The following is a 23,225-nucleotide window of genomic DNA, read 5'->3' on the forward strand; positions in this document are numbered from 1 at the left end:
CCCATGATGGTAGTGACTGCCCATTACTGCTTATCACTTATTAACCATCAGATATTTACATTACTTTGCTTAAATCAAATATTTTTGCTGTGTATATACACTCAGTGGCCAGTTTATTAGGGACACCACCCCGTTCACGAAAATGGTTCGCTCCTACAGACAGTCACATGGCCGTGGCTTGCTATATAAAGCAGGCAGACGAGTGACCTACTAAGCAACGTTGAGCGTGGTATGATCATCGGGGCCAGTCTCTCAGAAACGGCCGTCCTCCTGGGCTTTTCACGCATGACAGTGTCTAGGGTTTTACCGAGGATGGTGCGACAAACAAATAACATCCAGTCAGTCAATTGAGCAACGTTTCCATGCCCCCGAACCCACAGCTGCCCGTGCTGCTGAGCTGTCTGACGAAATCACCATTTTAGTAGTTCTTCAAAGTAGATTAGGCATACTTTCAAGACTGCTACAACTATCAGTCGGTTAGTAGAGCTATACTTCCAGAACTGTCTCTTATCGTTGCTGTGTTGTAGTTAATTACCATGTTTTCTGCGCTGAACTAGGTTGAATATTTGCCTATTGAAAACTACAACTCCCTACAGCGTCCCACAGTTCATTCTTGATTTGATGTCTCTCGTGCTTGGTAGGATTTGTCTGTAGAGAAACGGTTCGTTGAGCTCCCCCCAAAAAAACAAAGTAAAATGGGAATTGAAGTAATTTAATCTGTCAATTAGTTGTTTAATTATCGGAAGAGAATATTTTTTTTTTTTTATTGCTCAGCATTAGTTCCAAATGGAATTCTATCAATCTCACCTACACCACGATGGTAGCACGTTGCAGCCCAAACTGGATTCTAACAAACTTGCATGAACCACGTCAAAGGTTACTGTCACCATTTCTGGTGATTTTTAATAAGTTGTATAACTGATCATTTTAACTTATCGAACAGTTAACCGATACAAATGGCATTCGGAATATGATAACAATATAATAATAATAATAATATCCAAGTACAGTATTTAGTGAAGCCTTAATAGTTCAGGGAGAATCGGCATCGCCAGCTGAGTTAATCTCCGTCACTCAGTGCGTGCGTGCGTGCGTGCGTGCGTGCGTGCGTGCGTGCGTGCGTGCGTGCGTGCGTGCGTGCGTGCGTGCGTGCGTGCGTGCGTGCGTGTGTGTGTGTGTGCGTGCGTGCGGTGTGTGTGTGTGACCGTGTGCTGTGGATGCATAGAGAGACGCTAGCCTCATTTAACACGGTGCTGCTCAGGCAGAGAGAGTATGGAGGGAAGCACCCGTTACATAACACGCTAAACAATGGTCACGGAGGCTAGCCTGGTACGGCCTGAATAGACTCCCAACCCTGGATTCCCACGTTAAAGAAAGCCCACGCCTCGTCGTTCATGCACAATTCACCATGCTATTAAAAGTAGGTTGGTTTTTGAAATGACTTGTATTGTCCTAAATATCCACCCATACAGGAAGCCAATACATGTAACTTGAATTCCAGAAACCTTCCCTAAAATTACTAGGTTTATTTCCAGAAATCCCAGTTGAAGAATTGCCGGAATTAGAAGAGAATAAGCTAAAAAATAAATTATCCAACCAAGATTTCCGTAAACCAGGAACTTTGGAAAAGTCGCAACCCTACTTGGGTTTATCTGAAATCTTAAAAGATCATCCTGAATGTTGTCCCATTCTTGATCAGGTTTGCTTTATTAGAGAGTGGCTATGATCCAATGTCCTCACCACATAGAGTGAATGCCTAATACATTGCTTCATACTAAGTGAATATTGATATCGGAACACACCCAGTGACTTCTGTGAAGCATTAAATGTTACTTGGGTTTATCTGAAATAGATCAGGGCTCAAATACTTGAAAAGTCCTTTCAAATACTTTTTAAGCGTTTTCTTGAGTCTGCCTGGTGTGCCAGATGGTTTATTAAGCCAGGCAAGCTCACCTAGGCACAGATAAAGTATTTAAAAATAACGTTTCACGAAATCATTCACTGATCTAAAAGATCATCCTCTGTGTCCTCCTATTCAGGATCATCCACGAGGCCGGCTACTCCGAGGAGGAGTGTAAGCAGTACAGAGTGGTGGTGTACAGCAACACCATCCAGTCCATCATCGCCATCATCAGAGCCATGGGACGCCTGAAGATAGACTTTGGGGACGCCGCACGAGCGGTAGGCGCACAACACGACACGACACGACACGACACGACACGACACGACACAGCACAGCACGACACGACACGACACGACACGACACGACACGACACGACACGACACGACACAACACAACACACAACTTTGTTGTCCATCGAAACAGAAATTGGTCTTCACGAGCAGTAGGCATATAGTTCTGTCTATGTGTTCCACTTATTCTATCTATTCTAGACTAGCACACCTGATTTGAACTAATCAAGGGGCTGGCTTGTTCTGGAATATATGAAGTATCTGGAACTGGCCCCCAGAATCCAACCGTGGAGCAGGTAGACAGCTTCAAGTTCCTCGGTGTCCAAATCGCTTAAAGACTTAAAATGGTCCAAACACACATCCACAGTGGTGAAGAAGGCGCGACAGTACCTCTTCCCCCTCAGGAGGTTGAAAAAGGTTCTACAGCTGTACCATTGAGAGCATATTGACTGGCTGCATCACTGCTTGGTATGGCAACAGCACCGCCCTCGATCACATGGTGCTACAGAAGGTGGTGCGGACAGCCCAGTACATCACTGGGGCCGAGCTGCCTGCCATCAAGGACCTCTATATCAGGCGGTGTGAAAAGAAGGCCTGGAAATTCGTCAAAGACCCCAACCACCCAAACCATAGACTATTTTCTCTGCTGCCGCAAGGCAAGAGGTACCGGTGCATCAAGTCTGACACCAACAGGCTCTTGAACAGTTTCTATCCCGAAGCCATAAGACTGGCAAATAGCGGACCGAGTTTATCTTGTATCTTTATTGACCTCTGTGCACACTCACAGGGCCCTAAACACACACACGCACTGTCACTCCATCATGTTCTCACTCACACATCATATGCACATACATTTATACTGACTCTAAAGACACCCATTCACATACAAGCTGCTGCTACTCTGTTTATCATATATCCTGATGCCTAGTCACCTGACCCCTATACATATCTACCTCCATCACTGTAAATATGGTATTGGAATTGACTTTTTAAATATTTCCTGTATATAGTGGGGGAGAAAAGTATTTAGTCAGCCACCAATTGTGCATGTTCTCCCACTTAAAAAGATGAGAGAGGCCTGTAATTTTCATCACAGGTACACGTCAACTATGACAGACACATTGAGAAAAAAATTTCCAGAAAATCACATTGTAGGATTTTTAATGAATTTATTTGCAAATTTTAACTTTTTAAATATTTCCTGTATATAGTATGCTTGCTTACTTACTTGCTTTGTGTATTTCATCTTATTCTTATTTCTCTTGTTTTTTTTATAGTATTACATTGTTATTGATGATTGCATTCTTGGGTTTTGAGTTTGCAAGAAAGGCATTTAACTGTACTTGTGCACGTGACATTAAAACTTGAAACTTAATCAACCAACCAATCAATCAATCAGTGGTCTAATGGGCATGTCTCTGTTGCCAGGACGATGCCCGTCAGCTGTTTGTATTGGCTGGTACGACAGCGGAGGGTGTGGTATCATCAGATCTGACCGGCGTGATGCGGAGACTGTGGACGGACAGCGGGGTCCAGACCTGCTTCCTGCGCTCCAGAGAGTACCAGCTCAACGACTCGGCCTCCTAGTAAGACACACACACACACACACACACACACACACACACACACACACACACACACACACACACACACACACACACACACACACACACACGGACGGACTGACAGAGTACACACACACACACACACATTTTTACATTTTAGTCCAGAGCGACTTAGAATTAGTGCATTTATCTTAACATAGCTATGTGAGACAAGCACATCACAATCGTATGATGTACATTTTCCCTCAACAAAGGATTTATCAGCGAAGTCAGTGCTAGGAGAGGGGAGTCGATGGTGCCATGAGAGTTTATTTAAGAAACTCTTCAGACGTTTCGGACGTTTTCAAAAGATGGGCAGGGACTCCGACTCCGCTGTCCATCACATGTGCACTAAACAACAGTCTCTTGCTAGTTGTGCACTTGAATAAACATTTTAAAAAATCAGTTTGTTCCCAGACCTCAAAAGTGGTCTCTAATGTGTTTTAAGCATTGTTGTGGACTTACAACGTCCAATTTATTAGTTTTTCTTAAAAAAAAAAAAAAGTGATTTTGAGAGTGAATACCTGGAAAAAATGGGATAAACGGAAACCTGGAAAATCTAAACGGAATTTGGGAAAGAACAAAATGGAATCATGGAAAGAAATAACAGATTTTATAGAGCCCTACCGAATGATAATTTTTTATTGATTTAGGCTATGTAAAATCTGAAAGATATAATAGTTAAGACTGATATAACCCTTTTATTTTTTCTATTTAACCTTTAAATTATTTTTCAAGATAATATGTCCTATTTACTTAATTTTTCTGTTTTAATAAAATACATACAGTGCATTCGGAAAGTATTCAGGCCCCTTGACCTTTTCAAAATGTTGATACTTTACAGCCTTATTCTAAAATTGATTAAATTGTTTTGTTTTTTCTCATCAATCTACACACAATACCCCATAATGACAAAGCAAAAACTGGTTTTTAGACATTTTTGCAAATTTCAACGAAGAAAATACATTTTTTAAAAACATTTACATAAGTATTCAGACCCTTTACTCTGTACTTTGTTGAAGCACCTTTGGCAGCGATTACAGCCTCGAGTCTTCTTGGGTATGACGCTACAAGCTTGGCACACCTGTATTTGGGGAGTTTCTCCCATTCTTCTCTGCAGATCTTCTCAAGTTCTGTCACGTTGGATAGGGAGCGTCGCTGCACAGCTATTTTCAGGTCTCTCCAGAGATGTTTGACCGGGTTCAAATCATGGCTCTGGCTGGGCCACTCAAGGACATTCAGAGACTTGTCCCGAAGCCACTCCTGCGTTGTCTTGGCTGTGTGCTTAGGGTCGTTGTCCTGTTGGAAGGTGAACCTTCGCCCCAGTCTGAGGTCATGAGTGCTCTAGAGCAGGTTTTCATCAAGGATCCTGATTAGTTTCCCAGTCCCTGCCGCTGAAAAACATCCCCATATCATGATGCTGCCACCACCATGCTTCACCATAAGGATGGTGCCAGGTTTCCTCCAGACGTGACGATTGGCATTCAGGCCAAGGAATTCAATCTTGGTTTCATCAGACTAGAGAATCTTGTTTCTCATTGTCTGAGAATCGTTTAGGTGCCTTTTGGCAAACTCCAAATGGGCTGTCATGTGCCTTTTTACTGAGGGGTGGCTTCCGTCTGGCCGCTCTACCATAAAGGCCTGATTGGTGGAGTGCTGCTGAGATGGTTGTCCTTCTGGAAGGTTCTCCCATCTCCACATCTCCATAGAAGAATGGTGACCATCGGGTTCTTGGTCACCTCCCTGACCAAGGCCCTTCTCCCCCGATTGCTCAGTTTGGCCGGGCGGCCAGCTGTTGGAAGAGTCTTGGTGGTTCCAAACTTCTTCCATTTAAAAATGATGGATGCCATTGTGTTCTTGGTGACCTTCATTGCTGCAGAAATGTTTTGGTACCCTTCCCCAGATCTGTGCCTCGACACAATCCTGTCTCAGAGCTCTACGGACAATTCCTTCGACCTCCTGGCTTGTTTTGCTCTGACATGCACTGTCAACTGTGGGACTTTATATAGACAGGTGTGTGCCTTTCCAAATCATGTCCAATCAATTGAATTTACCACAGGTAGATTCCAATCAAATTGTAGAAATATCTCAAGGATGATCAATGGAAATAGGATGCACCTGAGCTCAATTTCGAGTCTCATAGCAAAGGGTCTGAATACTTATGTAAATAAGTTATTTCTGTTTTTTATTTGTAATAAATTAACAGAAATTTATAGAAACCTGTTTTTTCTTTGTCATTATGGGGTATTGTGTGTAAATTGATGATGGGGGAAAAAACTATTTAAATCAATTTTAGAATAAGGCTGTAACGTAACAAAATGTGGAAAAAGTCAAGGGGTCTGAGTACTTTCCGAATGCACTGTAATTTGAAGAACAAACAACATTGTGGCAATTCAAATCTTGCAGTTAAACTGTCAATAAGACTTTATAATCTCAAGAGAAGACAGGTTAAATGTTAGAAGGTTTTAATGTTCTCTTACTTGAAAATATTCCTGACAATGTAGGCCCAAAATCGGTCCTCGGGATCCCAAGGGCTGACTACTTTTTCTATTTCGCCACTCTATGTACTTGTGCAAAACACTGTCTCTGAGAGGTTACATTTTTTCATGTCGTGCTAAACCTTAGAGGAGGTGCAGAAACAGGAACAGTAGAGAGAAACAAGATGGGTCTTGTCTTGTACGAGCTTGTTAGAATGTAGAATGCAGCTTTTTTCAGAATGTAAGCCTAGCTACCTGATACAGCTGATTTGCATTCCACATCGCAGTGGGAGATTATGATGAACAACGTCAACACTAACATTACTCAGCTGTTTGTCCAGCTGTTATCATTTCAGTTATGAAATGTTAGTTGGTCGACAGTGTAAGTTAATGTATTACACCGTGGATTGTAGTATATTGTGGTTGTCCAGCTGCTGTGTTGTGGTTTCCGTTATGATTTAAATCAGTTACAGTTATGATTTAGAACCTACATCGAAGAGTAATGTATTGTAATTTATTGGTATTGGTATTCATATCATAAGAAGAAATACCCCTCGACCACGCCCACAAATTTGGGAAAACAAACATTTTTTTCCATTGACCCCCATTGTAAAAGAGCCAACTTCGTTGTAGATTTTTTGTTACACAAAACATGCCTATAAGCTGCTGTGTTGTTCAGTGCTTTCAGAAAGTATTCACACCCCTTGACTTTTTCCACATTTTGTTGTGTTACAGCCTGAATTTAAAATTGATTAAATATAGTTTTTTTCTGTTACACCCATAATGTCACGATGGCCCTCAAAGAACTTCACTGGACTTTATGCAAACTGGAACCCACATATCCTGAGGCTGCATTTATTGTAGCAGGGGATTTTAACAAAGCAAATTTGAGGACTAGGCTGCCAAGTTCTATCAACATATCGACTGCCAAAATCTTCGACCATTGCTATTCGAACTTCCGGGATGGTTATATGGCCCTCCCCTGCCCTCCTTTCGGCAAATCTGACCACGACTCCATTTTGCTCCTCCCTTCCTATAGGCAGAAACTCAAACAGGAAATACTCGTGCTAAGGACTATTCAACGCTGGTCTGACCAATCGGAATCCACGCTTCAAGTTTTGATCACGCGGACTGGGATATGTTCCGGGTAGCTTCCGAAAATTATTTTGACAAATACACTGAAACAGTGACTGAGTTTATCAGGAAGTCTATAGGTGATGTTGTGCCCACTGTGACTATTAAAATCGACCCTAACCAGAAACCGTGGATAGATGGCAGCATTTGCGCAAATCTGAAAGCGCGAACCACCGCATTTAACCATGGCAAGGTGACTGGGAATATGGCAGAATACAAACAGTGTAGCTACTCACTCCGCAAGGCAATTAAACTGGCAAAACATCAGTATAGAGACAAAGTGGAGTCGCAATTCAACGGCTCAGACACGAGACGTATGTGGCAGGGTCTACAGACAATCACGGACTACAAAAGGAAAACCAGCCACGTCGCCGACACCGACGTCTTGCTTCCAGACAAGCTAAACACCTTCTTCGCCCACTTTGAGGATAACACAGTGCCACTGACGAGGCCCACTACCAGGGACTGTGGCCTCTCCTTCTCCGTGGCCGACGTGATTAAGACATTTAAGCATGTTAAACCCCGCAAGGCTGCCGGCCCAGATGGCATCCCTAGCCGCGTCCTCAGAGCATGCGCAGACCAGCTGGCTGGTGTTTTTATGGACATATTCAATCGCTCCCTTTTCCCAGTCTGCTGTTCCCACATGCTTCAATATGGCCACCATTGTTCCTGTACCCAAGAAAGCAAAGGTAACTGAACTAATTGACTATCGCCCTGTAGCACTCACCTCTGTCATCATGAAGTGCTTTGAGAGACTAGTCAAGGATCATATCACCTCTACCTTAACTGTCACCCTAGACCCACTTCAATTTACTTACCGCCCCAATAGATCCACAGACGATGCAATCACACTGCCCTATCCCATCTGGACAAGAGGAATACCTATGTAAGAATGCTGTTCATTGACTATAGCTCAGCATTCAACACCATAGTACCCTCCAAGCTCATCATTAAGCTTGAGGCCCTGGGTCTGAACCCCACCCTGTGCAACTGGTTCCTGGACTTCCTGATGGGCCGCCCCCAGGTGGTGAAGGTAGGAAACAACATATCCACTTCGCTGATCCTCAACACTGGGGCCCCACAAGGGTGTGTGCTCAGCCCCCTCCTGTACTCCCTGTTCACCCATGACTGCATGGCCAAGCACGCCTCCAACTCAATCATCAAGTTTGCAGACGACACAACAGTAGTAGGCTTGATTACCAACAATGACGAGACCGCCTACAGGGAGGAGGTGAGGGCTCTTGGAGTGTGGTGCCAGGAAAATAACCTCTCACTCAACGTCAACAAAACAAAGGAAATGATCGTGGACTTCAGGAAACAGCAAAGGGTGCACCCCACTATCCACATCGACGGCACCGCAGTGGAGAAGGTGGAAAGCTTCAAGTTCCTTGGCGTACACATCACCGACAAACTGAAATGGTCCACCCACACAGACAGTGTGGTGAAGAAGGCGCAACAGAGCCTCTTTAACCTCAGGAGGCTGAAGAAATTCGTCTTGGCACCTAAAACCCTCACAAACTTTTACAGATGCACAATTGAGAGCATCCTGTTGGCCTGTATCACCACCTGGTACGGCAACTGCACCGCCCGCAACCGCAGGGCTCTCCAGAGGGTTGTGCGGTCTGCCGAACGCATTATCGGGAGCAAACTACCCGCCCTCAAGACACATACAGCACCCGATGTCACAGGAAGGCCAAAAAGATAATCAAGGACATCAACCACCCAAGCCACTGCCTGTTCACCCCGCTATCATCCAGAAGGCGAGGTCAGTACAGGTGCATCAAAGCTGGGACTGAGATAATGAAAAACAGCTTCTATCTCAAGGCCATCAGACTGTTAAATAGCCATCACTAGCACATTAGAGGCTGCTGCTGCCTATTGAAATCACTGGCCACTTTAAGAAATTGAACACTAGTCACTTTAATAATGTTTAAATATCTTGCACTACTCATCTCATATGTATATACTGCATTCTATTCTATAATATTCTACTGTATCTTAGTCCATGCCGCTCTGTCATTGCTTGTCCATATATGTATATTTTCTTAAATTGCATTCCTTACTAGTTTTGTGTGTATTGGGTATATGTTGTGAAATTGTTAGGTATTACTGCACTGTCGGAGCTAGAAGCACACCCGCTATAACATCTGCTAAGCACGTGTATGTGACAAATAAAATTTGATTTGTTTTGGAATTATGTTTATTGAATTGTTTTACTAATTAATAAAAAATGAAAAGCTGAAATGTCTTGAGTCAATAAGTATTCAACCCCTTTGTTATGGCAAGCCTAAAGATGTTCAGGAGTAAAAAATGTGCTTAACAAGTCACATAATAAGTTGCATGGACTCACTCTGTGCAATAATAATGTTTAATATGACTACCTCGTCTCTGTACCCCACACATACATACAATTATCTGTAAGGTCCATCAGTCGAGCAGTGAATTTCAAACACAGATTCAACCACAAAGACCAGGGAGGTTTTCCAATGCTTCGCAAAGAAGGGCACCTATTGGTAGATGGGTAAAAGAAAAAAGCAGACAAAGTTATTAATTACACTTTGGGTGGTGTGTCAATACACCCAGTCACTACAAAGATACAGGCGTCCTTCCTACCTCAGTTGCCGGAGTGGAAGGAAACTGCTCAGGGATTTCAACATGAAGCCAATGGTGACTTTAAAACAGTTACAGAGTTTAATGGCTGTGATAGGAGAAAACTGAGGATGGATCAACAACATTGTAGTTACTCCACAATACTAACCTAATTGACAGCGTGTAAAGATGGAAGCTTGTACAGAATAAAAAATATTCCAAAACATGCATCATATTTGCAACAAGGCACTAAAGGAATACTGCAAGAAATGTGGCAAAGCAATTAACACTTTGTATTCAGGACAAAAAGTTATGTTTTGGGAAAATACAACACATTACGGAGTACCACTCTCCATATTTTCAAGCATAGTGATAGCTGCACCATGTTATGGGTATGCTTGTAATCATTAACGACTAGGGAGTTTTTCAGGATAAAAAATTAACGGAATGGAGCTAAGCACAGGCAAAATCCTAGAGGAAAACCTGGTTCAGTCTGCTTTCATCAGACACTGGGAGATGAATTCACCTTTCAAGCAGGACAATAACCTAAAACACAAGGTCAAATCTACACTGGAGTTGCTTACCAAGAAAACAGTGAATGTTCCTGAGTGGCCAAGTTAATTTTTACTTAAATCTGCTTGAAAATCTATGGCAAGACTTGAAAATGATTGTCTAGCAATGATCAACATCCAATTTGACAACCGGTGGTAAGAATTTTGAAAAGGATAATGGGCACATATTGTACAATCCAGGTGTCGAATGCTCATAGAGACTTACCCAGAAAGTCTCAGCTGTAATCGCTGCCAAAGGTGATTCTAACATGTATTGACTCAGGGGTGTGAATACTTATTTAAATGAGATATTTCTGTATTTAATTTTCAATACATTTGCAAACATTTCTAAAAACATGTTTTTACTTTTGTTATTATGGGGTATTGTGTGTAGATAGTGAGAAACATCTAATGAATCAATTTTGAATTCAGGCTGTAACACTACAAAATGTGGAATAAGTCAAGGGGTATGAATACTTTCTGAAGGCACTGTACATGTAACCAGGTAAAAAATCCCGACCTATGGTTTTCAATGCTCCCATGTAGGGAAATAAAGCCTGAGAGAAGAGCCCTGTGGCTTCAGTGTTAACTTTACATATAGCTAGCTAAGTGAATTAAATATCACCAGATAGCTAACTTCATATTAGCTAGCTAGCTATCTTGATGTACAGTGCATTCTGAAAGTATTCAGACCCCTTGACTTTTTCCACATTTTGTTACGTTACAGCCTTATTCTAAAATGGATTAAATAAAACATTTTCCTCGTCAATCTACACACAATACCCCATAATGACATAGCGAAAACAGGGTTTTAGAAATTCTTGCAAATGTATAAAAATAAATAAATAAAATACCTTATTTACATAAGTATTCAGACACTTTGCTATGAGCAGCACATTTTACCACTGCATTCAGTTTGAACCCCAGAATAAGGAAGGGAAAAAAAAGTTTGGAAAAACACCACAACACTTTTAAACGTGTTACTGAGTCTAGATGTTATCAACTCAGGAGAAGAAACAAGTGAACAAAGCAGCATATGGAAAATGAGTGAAGGTAGGGTGGGTTTATAGAGATAAGATGGAGAATTCCAACGCGTCCTTAAGTTGAGGGACCATGGGGCTTGGCCCCAGTGATGTACTGGGCCGTACGCACTACCCTCTGTAGCGCCTTACGGTCGATGGTTGGCCATGGAATAAACATTAAATTAGGTGCTGGTGTGCTTCTGCACCACTTTTAGGTCGTTGTCACAAATATCCGGCCCATGTCCAGTCATACTCGGGGTCTCATGCCGTCTCAGTTGTAGCATTCAAATCGTGGTCATTGTGTGTCTGGGAATCACAACATCAAAGTGATCACAGCATTTCCATAGACAATACAACCTAAGCATTGAGGACAGCATTTTGTTGACAACATGGTGGTTTCCACTGTGTCTACTGTGTGTGAATGATGGAAGAATCTTACCCCAGCTGTAGGTGCATTTGAGTGTGTGTGGTCACTTAGGCCTGAACATCAACCAGTACTGTGATCACAGCATTTCCACAAATTGAGCCATAGACAATACAACCTAAGCATTGAGGACAGCATTTTGTTGACAACATGGTGGTTTCCACTGTGTCTACTGTGTGTGAATGATGGAAGAATCTTACCCCAGCTGTAGGTGCATTTGAGTGTGTGTGGTCACTTAGGCCTGAACATCAACCAGTACTGGGACCATTGGAGACTTGGGATGCCTGATCATCAACCAGTACTGGGACCATTGGAGACTTGGGATGGCTGATCATCAACCAGTACTGGGACCATCGGAGACTTGGGATGCCTGAACATCAACCAGTACTGGGACCATTGGAGACTTGGGATGCCTGAACATCAACCAGTACTGGGACCATTGGAGACTTGGGATGCCTGAACATCAACCAGTACTGGGACCATTGGAGACTTGGGATGCCTGAACATCAACCAGTACTGGGACCATTGGAGACTTGGGATGCCTGAACATCAACCAGTACTGGGACCATTGGAGACTTGGGATGCCTGAACATCAACCAGTACTGGGACCATTGGAGACTTGGGATGCCTGAACATCAACCAGTACTGGGACCATTGGAGACTTGGGATGCCTGAACATCAACCAGTACTGGGACCATTGGAGACTTGGGATGCCTGAACATCAACCAGTACTGGGACCATCGGAGACTTGGGATGCCTGAACATCAACCAGTACTGGGACCATCGGAGACTTGGGATGCCTGAACATCAACCAGTACTGGGACCATTGGAGACTTGGGATGCCTGAACATCAACCAGTACCATTGGAGACTTGGGATGCCTGAACATCAACCAGTACTGGGACCATTGGAGACTTGGGATGCCTGAACATCAACCAGTACTGGGACCATTGGAGACTTGGGATGCCTGAACATCAACCAGTACTGGGACCATTGGAGACTTGGGATGCCTGATCATCAACCAGGACTGGGACCATTAGAGACTTGGGATGCCTGATCATCAACCAGGACTGGGACCATTGGAGACTTGGGATGCCTGATCATCAACCAGTACTGGGACCATTGGAGACTTGGGATGCCTGATCATCAACCAGTACTGGGACCATTGGAGACTTGGGATGCCTGATCATCAACCAGTACTGGGACCATTGGAGACTTGGGATGCCTGCTCTCAAAGTGCTGCTTGAGTGTCTTCGGGTCTACATCTATAAAGGTCAAGTGCAAAATGGAGGAAGTTCATCTGTGGCTTCGATCGAATTCAAAGTTGGCACAAATGATAAACTAAGCAATACGATGCAACAAACTACTACACGTATGAAGACTGTACCACACAATTGTTTGGGCTTTCCTCTGACAGCGCCTAGTATATATGTCCTGGATGGCAGGAAGCTTGGCCCCAGTGATGTACTGGGCCGTACGCACTACCCTCTGTAGCGCCTTACGGTCAAATGCAGAGCATTTGCCATACCAGGCAGTGATGCAACCGGTCAGGATGCTCTCGATGGTGCAGCTGTAGAACTTTAGATGGTTAATCCAGAGATTCTTACCTTTGCCTCGATTCGGCAGTCTCGTCCAGATTTATTTTACCATTATTTAACTAGGCAAGTCAGTTAAGAACAAATTCTTATTTACAATGACGGCCTACACCGGCCAAACCCGGACGATGCTGGGCCAATTGTGCGCCGCCCTATGGGCCTCCCAGTCACGGCCGGTTGTGATACAGCCTGGAATCGAACCAGGGGTTCTGTAGTGACGCCTCAAGCACTGAAATGCAGTGCCTTAGACCGCTGCGCCACTAGGGAGCCCATCATGGCCCTGGTGAGTGGCGTGAAGCTTGAGACAGGTGTTTGTAGTTCTGTATGATACATTAGCAGCTAACTAGCAGTTACATTTTGGGGAGTAAATAGAGCCGAAGATGTTAAGTCACCTTTACATGGTTATCAAAACGTTACGCAAAGGTAAGCCTACATAAAACACAGCCCTTATTTGATGTGTTTCTAAAATCCAGAATGGATCAAATGAATGGTGGAAAAAACGATTGGAACCATTTCCGTGTTTGACCGCTAGGTTTTATGGGTATTATGACTCATTCTGTGGTAGACTAAGAAGTTCATTCTTACATGTTCTATGTTTTGAGCAGTTTTTTGAAAGCAAAAGTAGAATTGAAAACGTTATTGGCATTGTTGAATTCGATTTTCATAATAGCAAGCTACTGTAGGAGAACTGATGGTTTGGTTCGCTAAAAGCTAGCGAGTCTGTTTGTTTGGTTACCAAGGCAACTACTGTAATGTAGCTATTCTAGTAAACTTGCTAGCTACTTCAGTGAATGCTGAACACATTTCTACCGGTAAATGAACATATTTCTAGCGGCAAAAATAGCCTCGGTATAAGCGGCATTATCAATTCGGGGCTCGACGCACAACGTGGGAGGTGAGAACGCATTATTTTTCAGTGTACACATAGCCCCTCGTTACCCCTTACATAATGTAGTCTACACACAGTGTATTACACTGTGCAGTAGTGTAAGTACAATATACTGTAATACCAGTAGCTAAAAGAGGAAACTAACTATCTATACACGTACTGAATATTTAGACAATGTTTACGATAGGAGAAAGATCAATAAGACCAAAAACAATGGTGTATTGTTTTGTCCCAGTGAGTTTATTTTACGGTTCTGATAAATGCAAAAGTTATGGCTACCTTTTGGCGTCTATATCCCAGGGTAAAGTAGGTTAGTGTGAAGACAGGAAGTGTAGTGGTAGTTGTAGATTGGAGCTGTCTGTCCACGTCAGACCTGGGTTCAAATAGTATTTAAATTCATTTCAAATACTTTATCTGTGCTTGATTGAGCTTGCCTGGCTTAATGGACTAATATAATAGTCCCAAGAGTGAAAGATCCACCCCACTGGAACTACAGGCAGGCTAGAGAAAAGGCTGAAAGTATTTGAAAGATTTTAAATATTATTTGGACCCAGGTCTGATTTGTATCTACAGTGGGGGAAAAAAGTATTTAGTCAGCCACCAATTGTTTATGTTCTCACACTTAAAAAGATGGGAGAGGCCTGTAATTTTCATCATAGGTACACGTCAACTATGACAGACAAATTGAGAAAAAAAAATCCAGAAAATCACATTGTAGGATTTTTAATGAATTTATTTGCAAATTATGGTGGAAAATAAGTATTTGGTCACCTACAAACAAGCAAGATTTCTGGCTCTCACAGACCTGTAACTTCTTCTTTAAGAGGCTCCTCTGTCCTCCACTCGTTACCTGTATTAATGGCACCTGTTTGAACTTGTTATCAGTATAAAAGACACCTGTCCACAACCTCAAACAGTCACACTCCAAACTCCACTATGGCCAAGACCAAAGAGCTGTCAAAGGACACCAGAAACAAAATTGTAGACCTGCACCAGGCTGGGAAGACTGAATCTGCAATAGGTAAGCAGCTTGGTTTGAAGAAATCAACTGTGGGAGCAATTATTAGGAAATGGAAGACATACAAGACCACTGATAATCTCCCTCGATCTGGGGCTCCACGCAAGATCTCACCCCGTGGGGTCAAAATGATCACAAGAACGGTGAGCAAAAATCCCAGAACCACACGGGGGGACCTAGTGAATGACCTGAAGAGAGCTGGGACCAAAGTAACAAAGCCTACCATCAGTAACACACTGCCGCCAGGGACTCAAATCCTGCAGTGCCAGACGTGTCCCCCTGCTTAAGCCAGTACATGTCCAGGCCCGTCTGAAGTTTGCTAGAGTGCATTTGGATGATCCAGAAGAGGATTGGGAGAATGTCATATGGTCAGATGAAACCAAAATATAACTTTTTGGTAAAAACTCAACTCGTCGTGTTTGGAGGACAAAGAATGCTGAGTTGCATCCAAAGAACACCATACCTACTGTGAAGCATGGGGGTGGAAACATCATGCTTTGGGGCTGTTTTTCTGCAAAGGGACCAGGATGACTGATCCGTGTAAAGGAAAGAATGAATGGGGCCATGTATCGTGAGATTTTGAGTGAAAACCTCCTTCCATCAGCAAGGGCATTGAAGATGAAACGTGGCTGGGTCTTTCAGCATGACAATGATCCCAAACACACCGCCCGGGCAACAAAGGAGTGGCTTCGTAAGAAGCATTTCAAGGTCCTGGAGTGGCCTAGCCAGTCTCCAGATCTCAACCCCATAGAAAATCTTTGGAGGGAGTTGAAAGTCCGTGTTGCCCAGCGACAGCCCCAAAACATCACTGCTCTAGAGGAGATCTGCATGGAGGAATGGGCCAAAATACCAGCAACAGTGTGTGAAAACCTTGTGAAGACTTACAGAAAACGTTTGACCTGTGTCATTGCCAACAAAGGGTATATGACAAAGTATTGAGAAACTTTTGTTATTGACCAAATACTTATTTTCCACCATAATTTGCAAATAAATTCATTAAAATTAATACTTTTTTTTCTCATTTTGTCTGTCATAGTTGACGTGTACCTATGATGAAAATTACAGGCCTCTCTCATCTTTTTAAGTGGGAGAACTTGCACAATTGGTGGCTGACTAAATACTTTTTTTCCCCACTGTAGGTGCTCTGTCTTTGCACGTTGCATAGCTGCTTGGCTGGAGAGACCAGCAGTGAGTCAGTCTAACCTTAACCTGCCTTCTCTGTTTTCACTAGCAACCAATGTTTATCATTTATCTACATATGAACCCATATTTTGACTGAATTCACATGGATAACGGATTTCACAGTCCTCGGCTGTCTCTGTTCAGAGAATATGTTCTTTTGAACAACTGTTGTTCATGTAGTAAAAATGGCTTTACGTAAATGGTTCTGGCCAACTACTCTAATATTGACACCATCGTCACTCACGTAGGTTTTAATGACCTTCGCTTTAGGTGATCTGATGGAGGACTACAAACCCTAAACGAGTACATGAAGAAACTTTGCAACGACAGGAATGTCTCCTTTTGTGACAACTTTGATTTGCTGTGGGAGCAACAAGCAGGATTCACCCTAACCGCAGGGGATCCAGGATTATTTCCAGCAACATCGCAAACTGTTTTAGAGACTGACGGACAGGGTCTGGTAGCGCTCCAGTTCTCCCTGTCAGGATAAGCAACAGAGGACTTGGAAAGCATATCAACTCCTGTAGAAATGGCACTTTGGTTGTTGTGAGTAACCTAATTTATGTTCCTTTAACTCCGCCTTCTAGTGAGTTTATACAAACTGTCATCTCCTACCATTCTGATAGATTGGAGACTGTCAGAAAATGTGGTTGTAACGTTAATAATTTGATTGTTATTCCATTGGTTACCTCGAGGCAGAGTGGCCCACACTCATTGAATATGGCGCTTTTAAATGTTAGCGCAATCACAAGTTAAACCTTTCTCGTGAATGACCTCATTACTGAGCACAAAGTTGATTGGATGTTTCTCACTGAAACATGGCTGTCTTCAGACTGTAGTGCCGCTCTTATTGAAGTCTCTCCCCGGACTACAGCTTTTCAGACAGCCTCTATTTTGACTAATTCTCTCTGCTGTAAGGACATTTTGTTTGGGAACTTTGGGTCTTTTGAGCGTCATGCTATACTGTTTAAATGTCAACCAGCAGTGCTGGTCATAATGTTGTATAGGCCAACAAAGCACTGTTATTGAAGCCTATTCTGAGAGAGCAACTTGGCATATATAACAATTCCAGACAGGCAAGTTTTTAAAGCGTACTGTTAGCTAGCTAGCGAACATTAGCTTGCTGGCTCGCTTGCTAAAGTTATGTGTAGGAGCTGTGTAGTAATATTATGCGAATCAGAAAACCATTTGCATTGCTAGTTATAGCATAATGTTAGCTAGCTAACATTGAACCTAGTTGGTTAGCTCTTTAGCTACCAGCAGATTCATACTACAGCTATGACAATGTTTGTATTGGAAGTAGTATGAGTTGAGATTATGCCGGTTCATTGTTTAGCTAGCTAAACAAAAGACTCCACTTCGCCAGATGATTACATGACCCATCAAGTTAGCCAGGTGTGTCTGGGGGTGATTACGGCCATCTATTGTATTTCATGAACATGTGTACATGTCTAGACAATAGTGACCCATCCACTTAGCTAGATGTGGCTGGTTATAGCATTTTCTTCACATGACCCATCAATTTAGACAATTGTGTTGGTTAAGCGTAATCGAATAATTGTAAAATATTTATAAAATATTTTTATCTGGACACTTTGTGTTTTGATATTGCTACTATTCAAGTAACCACTGTACCGTTTACACCTTCTGTATCCTGTGGATGTGACAAATAAACATAGATTTTATTTAATATAGTGTGTGTTTACCAGAGATGGTAATGTGAAGAACAACATGACCTGCACCAAAGTCAGATTAGGATATAGGCCAAGGACTAGATAACATTTATTTTTACCTAGAGTTTTTCCTCATTGTAGGCTACTACTTTTACCACTTTTAGTCTTAATCTTTGGTTGTTTACAAAACTACTCACTCTGTTTAGCACATGGCCTCACATGTGAATCCTTAAAGAGATGGGTGGGGCTAAAGCTTAAGAGGGTGTGAACGATACTGAATGGGTGTAGACAAAGAAGAGCTCTCCAGTAGGTGTACCAAAACATTCAAGGGCCATTTTCTCAAAAGTGGGGTTACAAGTTTATTTTACATTTACGTCATTTAGCAGACGCTCTTATCCAGAGCGATTTACAATAATGAGTGCATACATTTCATACTTTTTTTTTTCTTCTTCTCCGTACTGGTCCCCTGTGGGAATCGAACCCACAACCCTGCCGTTGCAAGCGCCATGCTCTACCAACTGAGCTATATGGAACTATGAACTTTCCAAGCAGAATCACTTTCTCATTGTTCCTCAACTGCAGTGTATGATATACCATTTTCTAGCTCTGAGTCTCTATTTTTATCTGATGTAAAAAAAAAAAAAAACGTTTTCACATTTTGCTACATAAGATTGAGGCGGTCGGTCACAGATAGCTCTGAATCCACGATATGGCAGAGGTTGAAAAGCCATAAAACAAGTTTTTATCAACAACAGGTTATGGTCAGTAATATCAAAGGCTGCACTGAAATCTAACAGTACAGCTCCCACAATCTTCTTGTTATCAATTTCTTTCAACCAATCATCAGTCATTTGTGTCAGTGCAGTACATGTTGAGTGCCCTTCCCTATAAGCATGCTGAAAGTCTCTTATTTCAATTTGTTTACAGAGAAATAGCATTCTATTTGGTCAAACACCATTTTTTCCAACAGTTTGCTAAGAGCTGGCAACAAGCTGATAGGTCTGCTGTTAGAACCAGTAAAGGCCACTTTACCACTCTTGGGTAGCGGAATGACTTTGACTTCCCTCCAGGCCTGAGGACAAACACCTTCCTCCAGACTCAGATTAAATATATGACAGATAGGAGTGGCTATAGAGTCAGCTACCATCCTCAGTAGCTTTCCATCTAAGTTTGCCAATGCCAGGAGGTTTGTCATTATTGATTAAAAAAATAAAATTTAAAATCTGCTTCTCCCACACTAACTTTACAAAATTCTAACTTACAATGCTTTTCTTTCATTAGTAGATTTTTTTATGCAGGAATTCGATGGCTCACTGTTCGTTGTTGGCATTTCCTGCCCAAGTTTGCCCACTTTGCCAATGGAGGAATCATTGGCAACATCAAATGGTTTTGTGATGAATAAGCCATCTGGAGTTGAATTTCTTTCTGTCCATCATTTCATTTAAAGTACTCCAAAGTTTTTCGTACTATTCAGTTTATATACAGTGCATTTTTTCTTCTTCGTTACAGCCTTATTCTAAAATAGATTTAATTAATTTTTTTGCTCATCAATCTACACACAATACCCCATAATGACAAAGCGAAAACAGGTTTTTAGGAATTTATGCAAATGTATACAAATAAAAAACAAAAATACCTTATTTACATAAGTGTTCAGACCCTTTGTATGAGACTCGAAATTGAGCTCAGCTGCATCCTGTTTCCATTGGTCATCCTTGAGATGTTTCTACAACTTGATTGGAGTCCACCTGTGGTAAATTCAATTGATTGGACATGATTTGGAAAGACACACACCTGTCTATATAAGGTCCCACAGTTGACAGTGCATGTCAGAGCAAAATCTAAGCCACGAGGTCGACGGAATTGTCCGTAGAGCTCCGAGACTGGATTGTGTTGAGGCACAGCTCTGGGGAAGGGTACCAAAACATTTCTGCAGGATTGAAGGTCCCAAAAAACACAGTGGCCTCCATCATTCTTAAATGGAAGAAGTTTGGAACCACCAAGACTCTTCCTAGAGCTGGCCACCCGGCCAAAATTGTGGAAGAAGGGGAGGTGACCAAGAACCCGATTGTCACTCTGACAGAGTTCCAGAGTTCCTCTGTGGAGATGGGGGAACCTTCCAGAAGGACAACCATATCTGCAGCACTCCACCAATCAGGCCTTTATGGTAGAGTAGCCAGACGGAAGCCACTCCTCAGTAAAAGGCACATGACAGCCCGCTTGGAGTTTGCCAAAAGGCACCTAAAGACTCTCAGACCATGAGAAATAAGATTCTATGGTAAGATGAAACCAAGATTGAACTCTTTGGCCTGAATGCCAAGTGTCACGTCTGGAGGAAACATGGTACCATCCCAACGGTGAAGCATGGTGGTGGCAGCATCATGCTGTGGGGATGTTTTTCAGTGGCAGGACCTTGGAGACTAGTCAGGATTGAGGGAAAGATGAACGGAGAAAAGTACAGAGAGATCCTTGATGAAAACCTGTTCCAGAGCACTCAGGACCTCAGACTGGGGCGAGGACAACAACCCTAAGCACACAGCCAAGACAATGCAGGAGTGGCTTCAGGACACGTCTCTGAATGTCCTTGAGTGGCCCAGCCAGAGCCCGGACTTGAATCCAATCGAACATCTCTGGAGAGACCTTAAAATAGCTGTGCAGCGACGCTCCCAATCCAACCTGACAGAGCTTGAAAGGATCTGCAGAGAAGAATGGGAGAAACTCCCCAAATACAGGTGTGCCAAGCTTGTAGCGTCAAACCTAAGAATCGAGGCTGTAATCGCTGCCAAAGGTGCTTCAACAAAGTACTGAGTAAAGGGTCTGAATACTTATGTAAATGTGATATTTAAGTTTTTCCTTTTTAAGAAATGTCTAAAAACCTGTTTTTGCTTCGTCATTAACGGGTATTGTGTGTAGGTTGATGAAGATATATATTTTTAAAATTAATTTTAGAATAAGGCATGTAACAAAATGTGGAAAAAGTAAAGGAGTCTGAATACTTTCCGAATGTACTGTATGTTACCCCTTGGCAGCATTATCAAAAAGCACGGCATTGATTTTCACTGCTACGCAGACGATACACAACTTTACATTTCTGTGTCACCAGAGGATTTTAGCGCCACAGATAAATTATTAGACTGTATTAGTGATTGAATTACTTGGATGGCTCACAACTTCCTCCGGCTAAATCAAGACAAGAATTATGTACTTATTGTTGGAGCCAAAGCACAGAGAGAATCTGGCCGCACATTTTAATTACCGGGTAATAAAGATAAACCTGGGTGTCATTTTAGATTATGAACTCAATTTTGAATCACACATTAGGAATATGACCAAAATAGCTTTTTACCACCTGAGAAACAGGTTTCTATCTCAGGCTGATACAGAGAGACTCATCCATGCTTTTATTACAAGCAGGCTTGACTACCTTAATGCTCTCATGTCTGGTTACCCAAGAAAGCCATTGGTCAACTGCAAAATGTACAGAATGCTGCAGCACGGGTACTGACCAAGACCAGACGGAGAGCACACATTACATCGGTTATCAAGGTCTCTGCACTGGCTGCCTGTGAGTCTTTAGAATTCATTTAAAGATTATTCTATTGGTTTTTAAATCAATCCACGATTGTGCACCCCAATACATATCAGACATGTTTTTGAGTTATGTACCCAGTAGGTCCCTCAGGTCCTCTGGCACTGGCCTTTTAACTATCCCAAAGGGGCATGGAGAGGCAGTTACTATTCCCCCTGCCTCTGGAATAGCCTGCCAGAGATCCGGAGGGGGGCCGAAACTGTGGACATACAGTACCAGTCAAAAGTTTGGACACACCTACTCATTCAAGGGTTTTTCTTTATTTTAATATTTTTTCTACATTGTAGAATAATAGTGAAGACATCAAAACTATGAAATAACATATGGAATCATGTAGTAACCAAAAAAGTGTTAAGCAAATCAAAATATGTTATATTTGAGTTTCTTCAAATAGCCACCCTTTGCCTTGATGACAGCTTTGCACACTCTTGGCATTCTCTCAACCAGCTTCACAAGGTAGTCACCTGGAATGCATTTCAATTAACAAGTGTGCCTTGTTAAAAGTTAATTTATGTAATTTCTTTCCTTCTTAATGCGTTTGAGCCAATCAGTTGTGTTGTGACAAGGTAGGGGTGGTATACAGAAGATAGCCCTATTTGGTAAAAGACCAAATCCATATTATGAACAGCTCAAATAAGCAAAGAGAAATGACAGTCCATCATTACTTTAAGACATGAAGGTCAGTCAATCCGGAAAATTTCAAGAACTTTGAAAGTTTCTTCAAGTGCAGTCGCAAAAAGCATCAAGCACTATGATGAAACTGTCTCTCATGAGGACCGCCACAGGAAAGGAAGACCCAGAGTTACCTCTGCTGCAGAGGATAAGTTCATTAGAGTTAACTGCAGATTGCAGCCCAAATAAATGCTTCACAGAGTTCAAGTAACAGACACATCTCAACATCAACTGTTCAGAGTAGACTGTGTGAATCAGGCCTTCACGGTTGAATTGCTGCAAAGAAACCACTACTAAAGGACACCAATAAGAAGAAGAGACCTGCTTGGGCCAAGAAACATGAGCAATGGACATCAGACCGGTGGAAATCTATCCTTTGGTCTGATGAGTCCAAATTTGAGATATTTTGTTCAAACCGCCGTGGCTTTGTGAGACGCAGAGTAGGTGAACGGATGATCTCCGCATGTGTGGTTCCCACCGTGAAGCATGGAGGAGGAGGTGTGATGGTGCTTTGCTGGTGACACTGTCTGTGATATATTTAGAATTCAAGGCACACTTAACCAGCATGGCTACCACAGCATTCTGCAGCGATACGCCATCCCATCTGGTTTGGG

The 23,225-nt window shown here is 42.5% G+C and overlaps 1 protein-coding gene across 1 annotated transcript in view; it reads left to right on the forward strand.

Moving 5' to 3' along the window:
* LOC311148340 (guanine nucleotide-binding protein G(i) subunit alpha-3-like) overlaps positions 1-23,225 on the forward strand; it is a 56,355-nt gene that overhangs the window by 19,005 nt on the left and 14,125 nt on the right. Inside the window, exons 3-4 of the mRNA XM_084185275.1 lie at positions 2,040-2,181; positions 3,622-3,779. Of these exons, the coding sequence (XP_084041401.1) occupies positions 2,040-2,181; positions 3,622-3,779 (300 nt within the window). The remainder of the gene's footprint in view (positions 1-2,039; positions 2,182-3,621; positions 3,780-23,225) is intronic.

This window comes from Coregonus lavaretus, assembly GCF_964263955.1.
Source record: "Coregonus lavaretus genome assembly, chromosome: 20".
Lineage (NCBI taxonomy): Eukaryota > Metazoa > Chordata > Actinopteri > Salmoniformes > Salmonidae > Coregonus > Coregonus lavaretus.